This window comes from Lissotriton helveticus, chromosome 2_2 (assembly GCF_964261635.1).
Source record: "Lissotriton helveticus chromosome 2_2, aLisHel1.1, whole genome shotgun sequence".
Taxonomy (NCBI): Eukaryota; Metazoa; Chordata; class Amphibia; order Caudata; family Salamandridae; genus Lissotriton; species Lissotriton helveticus.
The window spans coordinates 71,928,295-71,943,853 of NC_136060.1; the positions used below are offsets into that span (position 1 = coordinate 71,928,295).

General features: G+C 45.3%; 1 protein-coding gene across 2 annotated transcripts in view; it reads right to left on the minus strand.

Annotated features, from left to right (window-relative positions):
• The window catches only part of LOC144821270 (uncharacterized), a 715,860-nt gene that overhangs the window by 256,615 nt on the left and 443,686 nt on the right, over nt 1-15,559 (minus strand). For both annotated transcript variants that reach the window (XM_078678101.1, XM_078678100.1), the window contains exon 4: nt 10,423-10,788. In XM_078678101.1, coding sequence (XP_078534227.1) covers nt 10,423-10,788 — 366 coding nt within the window. The remainder of the gene's footprint in view (nt 1-10,422; nt 10,789-15,559) is intronic.

The following is a 15,559-nucleotide window of genomic DNA, read 5'->3' on the forward strand; positions in this document are numbered from 1 at the left end:
AAGCAGCACCCATTCCTGACCTGTACCCCCAGGCAGCAGGGGCCTCAACAGCACAGGAGGATGAGTCCAGCACACCCAACGCAGCCCCGAACTCCTGATGCCTTCCCAGCGCCTGATGCAGAGTTGTGCCGTAGAAGCAGGGTGCACTGACTGTGATGACAACGAAGATGGCGCCTATTCCAAAATGGCCCCCAGGCCCCTGAGTGTCTCGCCGCAACCGTTCTGCCCGTGTCAGTGAGTCTCGTCTCAGTGTCCCAATGCAGCAGCCACACGGCCCAGTCACAGGTGTCTCCGCTGATGGGCTGCCCCCCCCGGCGCCACACACGGCACGTGGCCTCAAGAGTCAGGAGTCTCCCGGGTCTTGTCCGTACCACAAGGACAGCAGCCCCAAACCGTCGCAGCCGCTGACTCAGTGATCCCCAATGGCCTCCTCCATGCCTGCCCCCAGCATTAGCAGCACCCGCATGGTAACTCTTCACAAGTAAGGTCCTGAGCCCCAGGCCAGAGGGCCGTCCAACCAGCCTGCACAAGGACAGGGGCCTCACCCTTCAGCTTCCAGCACACCTCTGCGGCCTGCTCTTGTTGTGCTCTGTGCCCTATCTCCGCTGCCTCCAAATCGCCACCAAGGGCCTCCAGGCGCCACCACAGCCGCCCCCGGCTTTGGGCGGGCACCCCCTGCTGTACGGCAGAACCTCCACACAAGCGTCGCAGTCCGCCCCCAGGCCCCGCTCCTCACCACATATGGGCCATGTCTCAGTCGCTCCAGCGATCCCAGCAATATGGCGTCTCACAGCAAGTCGGCGAGGTCGCGCCGCTCCACAGGCCCCAGGCCCTGAGTGAGACGCAAGGCCCCGGCTTCGCAGGCCTCAAGGGTCACCGCGCTCTCCACTGCGCTGTTCCGCCCCCAGTCGCAGGCTTTTCGGCTTCCACCAAATTGGGCGCAGCCGCCCACCCGGGCCACAAGTGCAAGTCCTGCCTGGGCCTCTCAGTTGCCGCCCGCCGTCCGCCGATGTCGCCAGGGCCTCACCTCCGCTCTCCTCCCACTTCAGCAGCAGCCAGCAGTACGGGACCACAGGGCCCGTCGATCCATCAGGAGGGCAACACCTGGCCAAGTCTGCGGGGTGCCCGGGCAGTGCTTCAGCAACAGCAAGGCTCACCTGTGGGCGCCGAACCTCCTGGTGCTTTTCGCGCCTTTCCCCTGCAGGGCAACGCTGCCAGAGGCCATCTGTTATCTCCGCCTCCGCAGCCGCAAATTTGGAACAGCTGAGCCCCCGGGGCTCCTCATCGCACCCCCACCTTCACTCCACGCAGTGTGGGCACGAAAGGGCACCTCTGGAGAATAATTTCAAGAGAACTGGGAGTCGAAGGACGGAGCTCTAACAAGGCACGTCCACCATGTTGTCTGGCTAGCCACACCCCCATTGCATATGTGAAATCATGTATGTATTTCAGAGCCATTTCCATATTATGCTAGTGCCGAGAAACCTCAAAATGGTAGTTTATTAATTGTGAAAGGGCGTGTTATCAAATATTGGCCTCACTACCTTAATTAAAACAAAGTTAGCACCCATATACTATTTTTAACTAATTTCTTGCAATTGCTGTAGTGATGCATAACATATGTTAGTAATAAGCGATACTGTACGGATCAATCAATTGTTCTTTTTCGTTGAAGGATTCTTTCGTGAAAAAATAAGCTATCTCATTCTACTAGCTTGCATGTAAATGTGGGTGGTGGTGGTGGCAAAGAAGAGGGCAGGGCTGCAGGTGCGAGTCATGTTCATAAAGTGCCGTTATTGCTGAGGGTTTTGAGGAGCTGTCTGGAGAAGAAGTCAGTGCATTTTCAGTGCTTGCATTAGTGCCTTTGGCAACCTTGCTACGCTAGGACCATTAGGTTACTTTAATTTACTTAGACACATTTGTGCAGAAATGGTGTATATTGAGTTATCTTTGATGTTCCTTCTAGGTTTTTTAATGTCAGTAACTACATAGGACACTGTATACATGCTCCATAAAAGGGGACTATTCACAAAGGTACCTTATAATTTTGAGTAAGTTACACTTATAATTTACTCCTACACTTTTGAGTAGCTTTACACTCAGATTGTGTGAATAGGCCAAAGTAGTAAACTTACTCAAAAGAGTGCCCTGCAGCTTGTGAATAGCCCCCAAGTCCTTTATTTTGGTGAAGACGTGTAAGTTACTCTTTTTGAGTACATTTACACTCAGATTTTGTGAATAGACAAAAAATTGTAGACTTACTCAAAAGTGTAAATTACTCAAAAATATAAGTTAACTTTGTGAATTAGGCATTTCATTTTTAAATAGGACCTTCTGTCCATTAAAGGGCCATACTTTAGGGAGAACTGTCACTTGTCCCCTGGATCTATGCTTGCTTTCCTCAAGGTTGTCAACATAATTGCAAAAGAGGAAGCTATTCCAAATATACACCTTCATCTTTATGAATCAGTTATCACTTCAGCTTGGGAGTCAGTAACCTTTGAATGGTTTGCAGCAACAATTGAACCCAAACAGGAGGGGAAGTTTCTTTCTAGCCACCCTTCTATTTGTGGTTCGTAATGGTTTGCAAAAGTCTTTTTATGAGATGAAATTATTTTCAATTCATAAAAGGTCTTTGATATATTTTAAAAAGGTATTTGGAGCCTGCAAAACCCCTTTGTATATGAGGCCCAGAATGTTTTCCAAAGCACGCAGGAACGTATCGACTAAAGAGAATGGTCTGTAATATTCGTGCAACATAATCATTCTTTCTCCTCTCTTAGGTGATGGTGCTGATTTTTTATCAGCATCCATCCATCGTCTTATTGTGTTTGCTTTGTTCACCCTAAGTTGGCAGGGTATGCCCGGACATAGGTCTCTTGCTCACTTTACCACAGGATACAAGCTACGCTGGCTGATGAGGGGTGTTACCCTGAACCTGGTCCCAGGACGCTTGTTTCCGGTCCAGAGAAGACCTGGCTTTGCAGTTCGGTCTGGACTGTTCCCATGAGGAACAGGGTCAAGACTGATTTGCAAATGGTTGGGTCTGAACTGGGGTGGGAAGTGAGCAAAAGAACGATGATGGATTCAACCCAGATCTAATATTGACTGGTGGTGAGAGTCTGAAAACTTTGAGCACCCCGTCCATCATCTTATTGTGGTTGAGCTGATTGTTTTATTACCAGGCATACAGATACACTCAAAGTATCCTTCCTACTAAGGATTATTATTGTTTTATGAATCTATTTTTTTCCGTACATTTCTAAACAAGGCCTACGATGTTAGACATTCTTTTTTATTACTATACTTACATGCATATATTTAACTTAGACATTTCATCACTCTTCTGGTGGTATGTTCTCGATATTTCCCTCTCTCTTTTTACACAATCCCTCCCCATCAATTTAACCCATTTCTGCATTTTTCTCATCATTTCCCTCTCATCACACCTTCTTCTTTTCTCCAACCATTTCGTCCTTGAGGCCTGAATGTAAAAGTCCTGGAGTGGTATGTAGTATTTATTAAACCTAATAAAATTCAACACCCAGGGGTTTGGATTTTTTCAGATACAATAAACCACACGTTATCTGTGTTTTTTCCCATTAATGGAGAAGTGAAGAATACCATGAGGTTTTGGTTCTTTTTGGCACCAAAATCCAAATGTCACATTAATTACCTGGCCTCTTCACCCAGTAAATTCCAGCAGGTCTGACCAACTGAAATTTAACAAGCGTGTGAACCTTTTAGAACTGCGGAATTACCAAGTGTGATAAAGTCTACATAACTAACACTCCTGACTCCAGAGACATAGGTGACATAGGTTTACGCACAAATTGGAATTATCCAGTCATAATGAAGCCCTATGGCTCCTGCGACAGCAGCAGATTATCAAACTAATAAACTCAGAATGCAACACTTTTTAAATAGTTTGGCTGCCAGGTGCCTCTAAGAATAGGACTAACATGATCACTCATTTTGCTCTCCCTGAACTTTAATAGATGATAAATACATCCGGGTAATACATGGAATGATGAAAACTAAACTACTCTTCTGACACCACTCCCTGCACCCCTGTCATTTACAATCCTTCATAGATTTCAAGCAAAGGTGAAATAGCATGTGGTAGGAACTTATTTGTCACTGATTTGAAAGATCAGAAATGTGATTAGCCTGTACATATTCACACCCATCTTCGATCAACTAATGCTTATTTCAAGTCAACTACCAGAACTAAAAATGAGGGACATCAATTTGGTTGGAGGGGTTTATGGATTTTAAAACTGGCACCTGAACCTGATTGGCCACAACTTTAAACCACTAACACCAGATTTCGATAAAATAGACGAGTACTGCTAGGTTGTATTCACCTCAACCTCTGCAGAAGCTCTACTTCAAAAACATAGAGAGGCGTTGAGACCTAACAGACGGCAAGAAGCAACGTCCAGGTGGCTAACGTCTGAATTGTCTCGAATGTCAGCCACCCGGGAGTCCTAAGAGCTTCACAGCCCCATTAGCCAGAACAACATGAAGACTTACTTCTAAGAGGCCAAGGAGCTGAACAAGACATTCCATGACTCAAAAACTGACAAGCTTGAACTGACTTGTCTAACCTAGCATCATCCTCACTTTGTGCGAGCTCCTTTCCAAACTTGAGAACAACGCACAGTTTTCTGTTTCACTCTAGGACTTAGCATTATGTCCAATTGGCTGTGGACAGATGTTTAGATTCGGGAATTTCCTTAGCCTTTATAATTCTAGAAATATACAATGTAAAGACACATTAGGTCTAGAAACCTAACTCTCATCTGCTTCTGAGAACCAGACTGGGTATGTGGTCTGGAGCAAGCTCTCTAAGTCCCGTGGGGGCCCATGAAAAATATGTCTCCAACTCAATGGTCGAAGAGGGGGGAAAACGTATGGGAACTGTGGGCGGAGAATCAGAGGGCGGAAATAACCCGAGGATTGGGGCAGTGGGCGGAGTCAGAGGTGTGGCCAGAAGGAGCAAAACATACCAATTTTTAGTATTTGCTTTGCATTTCACTGACCAGTTACAGCTTATTACGGTATTTAATTCAAATTGACATTAAAATACATTCACAAATTGGGATACGTATCCAATCACAGAATGTCCCAAATACTCTTCAAAGTGCTTTCACAAGCCATTTGTCTCTCAGCCGTGCACTTTCTGTCATCAGCTCTTTTCCTCCCCTTTTCCACAAAAGCAGTTCAAACATGAATGGCAAAATATTCTATTTTGCAAATGTTTTCCACATAATTATGGTTCTGCCATATTTGATACATAATACATCATCTGCCTCATTATCTGACGCTTTTAACTAATACATTGTTTGTAGCTCAAACGCATCAAAAGTTACAAAAACTGTGACTTGTGTTGCTGCGAAGTGAAGGGCCATATACAAAGGTGGTTACCTTTTTCACTGCCGCATTTGTATGTTGAACTGGTACCAACAAGTCAAAATAATTGCAGAGACTGTTAGTATGTGTAAAAATGTCAAAATAATAAAGTATCTGGAAATATACCGCATTACGCTGCAGCCTTTTTCTTGCTGCATAATTTAGTTAACACTGCAGCAGAATTTTGTCCTCAATTGCTGCATACTTCCAGGGACTTCAAAGCAGACAGCATCTTAAAATTTCTTGTGCATGAAGCAAAGAGACTGTTAAGTTTGTGAATTTCTTTTGGTGTGCATGCAAATCCTGCATTGCCGAGCCCTAATGAGTTGCAGCTACTACTGCTGAAACAAGGCCAATGGAGGTACCAATGGGTGAGGCGGACCGGCATCAAGGGTCCTGGGACCTCAGGAACAGAGTCACTGTCGCTCTAGGGTGTGCTTCTTCGTATGCCTACCGACAAGACTGGAAGTAAACTTCAGTATGGATTGTGGGGGACAGGCTTTGAAGAATAACCCACACTTGCCCCCCTAGGGTCCACCTGCTGTGCTAAGACACCAGGGCTTTACGGTCTAGCGGGCCTTCTAAGGTCTAGCTGGGGAATGTGCTCTCTCAGGAGAATGGTCTGGTGGACTGGTCATAAAGGCTGAACCTGGTTCCCCAGTTTCAAATTGGCCATCTCTGGCCAAAATAGTGCCACACCTTCTCCCCCACTTGACACCATACGGCCCCACTGAGAGAAACTAGCACTGCCATCAACTACAACCAAATTGTACCCCTCTATAAACACCTAGATGAGATTCAATTCAAATTATAAGCTAGACAAGAGTAATACGCTGGCTGAAAAAAGTAACAACATTCTGGAAAAAGCAAACGCTCATAGGGAATGCAACTTAACACTTTTACGCTCATTATTCAGAAATCAATGAGCGTTTTTGTCTGAAAAGTTAAGCACATGACCAGGGCCCAACTGGGAACCACAACTGGCCCCAACAAAGTGCTAGGCCGCCCCCCCCCTCCCCACTCGGGGGGAGGGGGTTTGGGGGTGCCGCCGAGCTCTTTCCCGGGGCCAGTTTTCGTCCGATTTTGTTACAGGGCCGATTTTGCAGCGATGCTGCAAAAACTACCCTGTAAAAAAAACGGCCCCCAGGGGCCCAAAACTGGCCCCCAAACGTGCGGCGCACCGGGGGATTGCCCGGTGCCCGCTATGGCCAGTCCGGCGCCGCACATGACTACAGGGCTCGGAAGGGACCCATTTCAGTGTCCATTTCTTATATCCTTACAAAACATAGGCAGTATGGTTTAAAAAGACCACATCCCTGAACACAGAGCCACAGTACACATTTTATGAACTAAATTATGGAAAACAACTGATAAGGATCACATTAAACATTTTCCAATCCACTCATCAACCAGGTATTGCAGTACCTCCATGAATGGCACAATTCCCCACTTGGGGAAAAATGCTGTTCAAAGAAAGATGAGAATAGAAAAGTAGCGCTTCATTGGCAAACACTGTAAAGTGCCGTTAATGTTTTTGGGGGTGAATAAAATCAATCAGGCCAATTTGCGACCACTCTCTCTTGCCTGATTTAGTTGTGTATTTATTGTTCAAATTTTAAACCTTATTTTCTCTCCTCCCGAGGCTGCATAGAAAAATGTCAGAAAAAGACATTTGCAGCAAAAGTGTTTCCTCTTTTTTTGGATCCATTTCACAGGGGAACGAATGAAGGAAAGCAGAGGAAAGAAAAGTCACGGTTTTCAACAATTGACCAGGAGCACAACAAAAAGGTATAGAATAAGAGAAAGAGGGGGGGGCTGCTAGCGGTGGAGCAGGAGAAGTGCTACTGTCCTTGACTTCTCTGGGCAAGAAGGCAGTGACAGCCCTTTTCCTTCTGTGCCCGACCGTCCTTGATCAGCCACGAACGGCCGGACTATTTCGGCCGTCCTGGGACGCACATCTAAAATAATAAAGTAGGGGAACGGACTGTATTAAATTAAAGAAGTAGGGGAACGCTGTGCACAGCCGATCCCGCCCACTTCGACCACTGCTCCAACTAGCCTTTCATGAAATACTGGCTAAATGGTAGTACTCCTCGGGTGGCCTACAGTGCTTGCCCATTTCCAGCACTAGTAGTCCGTTTTGACTTTAGAGACCAGTTAGAACAATAACTGATACCCCTTTAAACTCTGTACATTGTCCCCCATCACTGAGAACTGAAGCCTGTTTATCATGTTACTGGACATTTGACTCAGTTATTTGGTACCCTAAATGTAGTGTCTTGAATGTAAAGACGACAGACACTTCATATAAATTTCAGGAGCTTTATTCTGACACTCCTACCTCGTCCCTGTCCCTACTTCAACTAACTTCTTTCCTGTCCCGGCCCCTCCTCTTCCTCCAACCCTGTAACTCCTCCCATCCCAACTACTAGACTGTTCACATCATCACATCTCCCCCTTTGTTAACAAAAGAAACAAACTGACTTGATTATAGTACTTCAATCAGTCTTTTGGGCTTGTGTATGTCTCTTCGAGGTCGTAGACTCACTCCAATATCTGCGGACGCAGCTTCTGTCTGATGATAAGGTCTCTGTGTTGTACCCAGTTGACTAAGTCCTTCTGCATCTCGTTGGTCCGTGTCTCTGTCAAGGACCTCTTTCATGGCTGGGGTACATTTTTGAAAATGGGACACATTTCGGGTGATCCGTCTGTTCTCAGACTCTGCAGTAATCATGGTAACCTTTTGCTGAGTGATAGTCAAAGGTTCATCTTTGAATCTACAGTCCGTTTTCTTTGACTGTTCTTGTTTGACCACCACACAGTCTCCTGTATGAAGAGATGGAGACTTTGCTTTCCGTCGAGTGTCTGCATACGATTTCATTTTGCTCTTGCCAGCTTGATCAGCCACCGCTAGTTCTCGATGGACACGTGTCGGAGACACCGGTTGTAGAGCTCCTTCCCATGTCGGGATCCGTGTTCTGATGGGTCGCCCCAACATGAGAGTGGCAGGACATTTTCCGGTAGTAGCATGTGGTGTTGTTCGATAGGCTCTTAGAACCTCATTGAGAGCCACTTGTAAGTCTCTTTTTTCCAAGGTGGCTTGTTGAAATGTCTTCTTCAAGGTGGCCATGAACCGTTCAATGGTGCCATTGGCTTGTGGCCACAGAGGCGTGGCCTTGCGATGTCGAAAGTTGAGATGTTTTGCGAATTCACTGAACTCATGTCCATTAAAGGGGGGACCATTGTCTGTTTTGAGTTCTTTGGGAACACCCCATGCGGCAAACACTTCGTCTAGTATGGCGATCGTGCTGGAGGCGTTGGTAGAAGACACAAACTGGGCTATTGGGAATCTCGAGTATTCATCCATGATAGGCAATACGTATTTGCCTGACTGGAGTGGTCCATAAAAGTCCATGGCAAGTTCCTGTCATACCCCACTGGGTAGTTTAGTCATTTGAAGAGGAGCTTCACTAGTTGACACTGGGGGCAGTCCTTCAAGGTGAGCTCCACCATTTAGTCAAGTAGTGGGAACCATACTCGCTCCCGGAGAGCTCTCTTTGTTGCAACAACTCCACGATGACCCTCATGGGCGAGGTTAATCACACCTTGACGTAACTGCCTCGGGATGACAATCCGATGATCTCTCAGTAGGAGCCCCTCTGAGGTAGGGGGACAACTCTTCACTGACATGTCCGAAGGCTTGCATTTCTTGACGGATTTGAGGATCACTCTTTTCCTCCTCACTGTCATGTCTCCAGCGATGTGTGCGCAGTCGGCGCACTACTTTCTGAAGAATGTTGTCTTGCGCAGGGGCTTCCTGTATCGCTTCCAAGGGGACTGCCGGTGGTCGGGCTAAGCCTACCACAAAGTGTATGTATTCTTCAGCTATTGAAGGAAGTGAGGCCTGGGATGCTTGAGGGTGTCGGGACATGTAGTCCGCAGGATTCTCTGCCTTTCCTGGTTTATGTATGATTGTGTAGGTGTATACCTGCAGGCGTAAACCCCACCTTTCAATGCGAGGTGGCATCGTGGCCTTGGGATTACCAAAGATGGTGACAAGCGCCTGGTGGTCCGTAATCATCGTGAAATGTTTGCCGTAGATGAACACATGAAAATGCTCGCAAGCCCATACAACCGCGAGACTCTCTTTCTCGGGCTACTAGACTGTTCACATCATTACACCTAAATGCATCATTTTCTGTAGATTTTCATTGTAACATAATTCAAAGATTTAAATGTATGCAGCATGCCTGCCCAATCCTTATACAACTTCAGTGGTGTCAAATAAGAAAGCATATTTAGTTAATTCCCGGATTACTTGTGTGATATAACTAATCATAGGATTTTCGCATGTGCCCAGTAAACCTGGTTCTTCCCTAAAGCGGGTTAGTCTTGTTCTGCTCTGTGTGCAGTTGCTGTGTTTTTTACTGCTAAGAAACCTACAATAGACAAGCGCTCAATAAATCACAGCAAAATGACATGTAACCAACAGATTTCCAAGGATAGCCAAGACCTCAAGAACCGGATTCGTAACCTAATGCTGACTTTCAATGGTTATGGTATTTGAAATATAGTTTCTTAACTACATGAGCAACATAGCACCTAAATGGGTTTTATCTTGGCCTCGGAATGTGCCATAATCTCTTAGTTTCTTTGTTAGTAAACATTTTAAAAGAGTTTCAACCCTACCCCACCTCCTGGAACCTGGGGGAGTCAAGTATACAAAAGTGCAACTGGTATATACGTGTACTAGTATATACCAGTATACAGTAACTGAGGCCATGGGACCCAGGTGGTAAATAGCAGTTGCTACCAAAGATACTCCACCGTGAAGCAGCACTGCCCCAAAACTCAAACAATAGCTTTAAACGAGTGGGCAATGGTGGTTACTAGGGTGGGGCACAGAAAGAGCTGTGTGACTAAGACTCTTAAAATTACTAATTTTCTTCAAAATTGCTTCCGAAAGCTAAACATGGGAGTTGAGCAAATCATGTCTTCAAACCTTACCTTTCATTACCAGCCTCGTTCCTGGTCCCAGCTGGATCACAGATGTGAAGCCATTGTTTTCTTTGCAGAACCTGAAGACCACCAAGCAGTAAATTGATTTAGCGCCAATGTCTGCCACATTGTTGACCGGAAGAGAAATGCTGCTGCTCAGCTCCGAAATGTTTCTTTTATAACCAAGGTTGATAGACTCTTGGCTTGGGTAGCGGATGATTTTCTCCCACTCAACACCGTCCACTAAGTACACCCCGATCCACAGGGGGTCTTTGTCTTGAGGGTACGTGAAGGTACAGTTCACAGTGAACAGATCTTGCTGTGGTTCGATGACCTCCGGCTGCGTCACTTTATACCCTTCTATTCGCGTTAGATCTGGAACAATATTTGAGAGTCAAATTAATAAATCAAGAGATGATGCAACATCTTCAATTATAATGCAGTTTTCTGTTTAAAATATCTACCCTGTTTGAATACACTGCAAAATATGGCACATGTGACGTTTACCCATGTAGACAGATGTGAAGCTGTTTATCCATGGTGGTTTGATATTATGTAATCTGGTTTGGATGAGATGGCTTCAATATCAATTGTCACTTTGCAGAACACTTAGGAAGCCCATAGGCACTTTGGGGGTTTAGGTCCATGATCCGATCCTCTAAATAAATCCCTTTCAAAATATATAGGTCAGCTACGGATTGAGCTCTGATTACTGTTTAATACTCTATTTGAGCTCCACACCCTTTACCAACCCCTGGAGTAAACCTTGGATGCTAATTACTGGCACCTTAGAAAAGACAAGTTTACAAAATAAATAACTCCTTCATCCAAATGGAATGAAATCGTTTTTAAGACCTAAAACAGAAATGCTAAACAGAGTCCAGATCGGATACTTCTCATAAATCAACTACTGCCCGAGAGCCTATAAAGAGGTCCCACAATCTACTTCACACTCTTTCCCATCACCCGAAAATATTGGAAGGGAGCTTAAAAATAGGCACAACACAGGGAGAAAATGCAATTAAAACACATTGACAGAACACCTAATAAGGTAGTCAATTGACTAAGGCATTGGACACCACCACTAGTTTTAACAACTAATCATGACATTACCCCTGTACCTAAATGTGAGAAAGGCCCCTTTTTGCAATGCCAGCCACATTTGGTGCTGAATTTTATTGCTGGTTTTTATATTCTGCACACTGGGGTACTGCTGTCCAATGTCCAGTGTATGTGCTCTGACCCCAAAACATGTAAAAATTGACTAATCCCTAATTGGCATATTAACCTCTCCTGTAACGCGATGGGGCTTGGCCAAGATGATGGCCACGGCAGATGCTTTTCAAGCAGCTCTGCACCCAGGCTGCTAAAACTCCTGCACCAGAAGCACAATTGCCAACTATAAACCACCTGCAGCAGTAACGCGGTGCCCCTACACCATGCGGCACCGTTTGTGGCTTCAGTGACACACCCGCCGCAGCCTCGCAACCGAGTCTCAGTCTCGACGCGGCTGAGGCAGACCTACAGGTGGAGAGTGGCCCAGCTCTTGAGTGCTCTTGAGCCCGGCTTTCCGAAATGAGGCGGCGGCTCGGCTTGACGACCATTTGAGACAGGAGCAGCAAACGGAGACTCTGACCCTGCAACTCGGTTGGATATCGCACCCCCATCAGGACATTTAAACTGAAAGAAACGATTGTGCCTTAAACAGAGAATATTTGGAGACGACCTCACTCTTATCGATCCGAATAACGAATACCGTTGATCCTGAGCCTTGAGGACTCCTCATCTTCAGTGAAATTAAAAGGAATTGCTATCGTGGGAAGAGCTTACTGCCTTTGATCTGCCTACAAATCTTGAGACTGATCCCTACTATCCGTGTGAGCACAGCTCCCTGTGATACAAACTAATGAACACCCCAGGAGCGTATCCGACCTGAGGAAGAACACCCATAAGCCCTTCCGGACCCACATATCAATATCTCTCCATGGAAGACTAGTGTAGTCCCTTCTAATCCACACTACACCCTCTGGCCTTGAGATCAAGACCGATTTGTTCCATAGTGTTGTTCCCCCTCCCCACGGTACCTTTTGGCCCTGATGAAGGTGTGGCCTGATGTGGCCGCTTCACCGAAACGCGCGTAGGCGTCTATGGTGTCAAAGAAAGTGATCTTTTGTCATGTGCTGGATCGCCCCTTTTCTATCTGATCTAGCCCACTTATATTTAAAGTGTAATTCCACCCGACCTTCTATTCAGGCATTTGCGTACTATGATTTGGTTTTTAACTAGAGACAAGAAGTATGAATGATGTTGTATGATTGGTGTCATGATTGATGACTGATGAGGTATGTGTGGTTATGTGCGGGAGCTCACTGTGAATCATGAATTATTTATGAATTGCTATTTTGTATGATGAACTTGCCTATCTACCAGAGATTGAATTAACTGTAATTTTGTGTGTTTTAAATGATAAAAATGAAAAAATAAAGAGAAAAATGGACTTTATACAAATGTTGTAATTGTCTAATTTGGCATTGCCCTCTGGTCCATAAGGGTAATTAAGTAACTGGGACCCTAGTATAGGGCCTTTCCATCCTCGGCAGGGTTTGTTCTTTCTTCCAGCTCTTGAGTGTGCCCCAGTGGAGCGAGGGCTCGCTGAGACGCCCCGCAGGCGATGAGTGCTGCAGGAACTGCCCGGAATGAAGTGACCTACCAGACAAGCAGATCGGCGTGTGTCAAAGTGCAATAATCTGCTGAGGATTGCAGAGGTTCGTGGGATTGCGACTGGCCTCTTCATGGGCAGGCATGTGCAGTTGAAACAACGATCATTTCCAGTAAGGAAAAGCGTCGGGTGGCTAAACCACAGAGGAGGCTGCCCATGGACGGGGGACGGCTGGACCTAATACGCTCCAGACGACAAACTGACAAAAAAACACCGCTAACTAAGTCAGTGAGTGTTTGCCAATACTATGTAACAAAACAATTTACGGGGTGTTTATAACCATGACCTGTGCAATGGGATTCACTTCAAATATAGACTAGACCCATACAGCGAAAAGTAGGATGTCCATCAACGTCAGATGTAGATCATATATTCTCATTTGGCCATCCAGATAGGAATGGTATGTCCCATGATCATTGGGACTGGTCCATAACCTAGATTTGTCTAGGTCTTATCTCCAGATGCAGTGAATACCATTTGAGCGAAAGGATCGTGATGGAATCTGGTGCAGTGCAAAGTAAATGAAGTGTAGTGAGGTTAAAAAAGGATAGTAGATCAATACAAAAGCTTTAATATAACTTGATCACTCCCTTAGTAAAAACAAGAACAGTGCAAAGATGCAGTCTAAACAAATAACTGCATTTATTCGGCCAACATGTTTCAACCTAAGGGGAACCAAATCCCGCGGTTTTCTTCAGGGCCACAGTCCTTAACGTTTGCTACTGCGTATCAAAAACGGTGAAAAGTAACTAAATCAAATAAAGGATACACCTGTGTCGTGATAAGTATCTTTCAAACCTCTGTATCAACCAGTGTCGATTTTATCTGTTCATGAAAACAAAACAGAGATATTTTACGTGAATCCCAACAGTTGAAATGCTTCCAGGTCACTATTCTGCACTAAAAAAACGTTAGTTTAATAACCACTTTGTACTGACCTGTGTTGTACAGGGAGCAAACCTCACCTCTCCTGGAACCTTGCTCAGGATAATATGAGGCCCCGCTCTAGAAAAAGGTGAAGAAAGGGATGAGGAAGTAACTTGGGATAACAATAACCTAGTGTACCTCCTTCCTGGTCTAATACCCTTATAAGCTTTACACCTTATCGAGCACTAAAACAATCTCTGACTGTGAGACAAACGGGCCCCCGCCCCACCTAAGTCAGAAGGAGCCATCTCCGGGTCTTCACTGCTGTGTTAGACACAGAAAAATGTATAGCGACTGATTCCATAGTTGGATTGGTAACCAGGAAATTGACCCATATGTGGCTGAAAAGGGTATTGTGGCTGAACTGGTGGACCCCAGTTAGAGGGTGGCCACCAAGGTTGCAATTGGCCGGTGGGTTGACCTCTATAGTTCTGAAAACGTTGTTATCGACCTCTCCCTCTCATGATGGATGGTGGGTTGTTGGTGGTGTCAGGATCACTGTCTGATCCTGAGCTGGAGCCTGAGTAGTTTGAGCCATACCTTTTGCCGCTGTTCCTGAAATCAGGTGGTTTATATGAGTCACTCGTATAAGGGTATACCACGTCGTGTTTAAATTTTGCAAGATCTTTTTTAAATTTTTCGATCTTAGCTTGTAAGATCGGACCTCTAAACTCATTGTTAGTTTTGTTGGATTCGTCTAACTGTTTTTTAAAAACAGTTGGCGGGACAGTAGTTCTAATAGCTGCTTCCAATACCTGTATCTCAACCAGAATTTGGTCGGCAACTCGTTTGGCAGTACTGATTATCAAAATTAGCCAATCACGAGTGTTTTTCTACCTGCTACCCTCTGAGTTAAGATACGCTGTGTAGTATTTTAATCAGGCGCAACTCATTTTTTGGCAAGACACAGCAGCGAGCCCTGCTCTCTCTCCTCGCGCTGTCATATCTTCTAATATGAGACAACAGATACTGGGAAGGATTTGTCACCGATCTGTTGTCCATCAATACATAGAGAGTGTTTACCCTTTGATTTACGACACCCTGGTTAGTAAAATAATCAGTCGCTATACATTTTTCTGTGTCTAACACAGCAGTGAAGACCCGGAGATGGCTCCTTCTGACTTAGGTGGGGCGGGGGTCCGTTTGTCTCACAGTCAGAGATTGTTTTAGTGCTCAATAAGGTGTAAAGCTTATAAGGGTATTAGACCAGGAAGGAGGTACACTAGGTTATTGTTATCCCAAGTTACTTCCTCATCCCTTTCTTCACCTTTTTCTAGAGCAGGGCCTCATATTATCCAGAGCAAGGTTCCAGGAGAGGTGAGGTTTGCTCCCTGTACAACACAGGTCAGTACAAAGTGGTTATTAAACTAACGTTTTTTTAGTGCAGAATAGTGACCTGGAAGCATTTCAACTGTTGGGATTCACGTAAAATATCTCTGTTTTGTTTTCATGAACAGATAAAATCGACACTGGTTGATACAGAGGTTTGAAAGATATTTA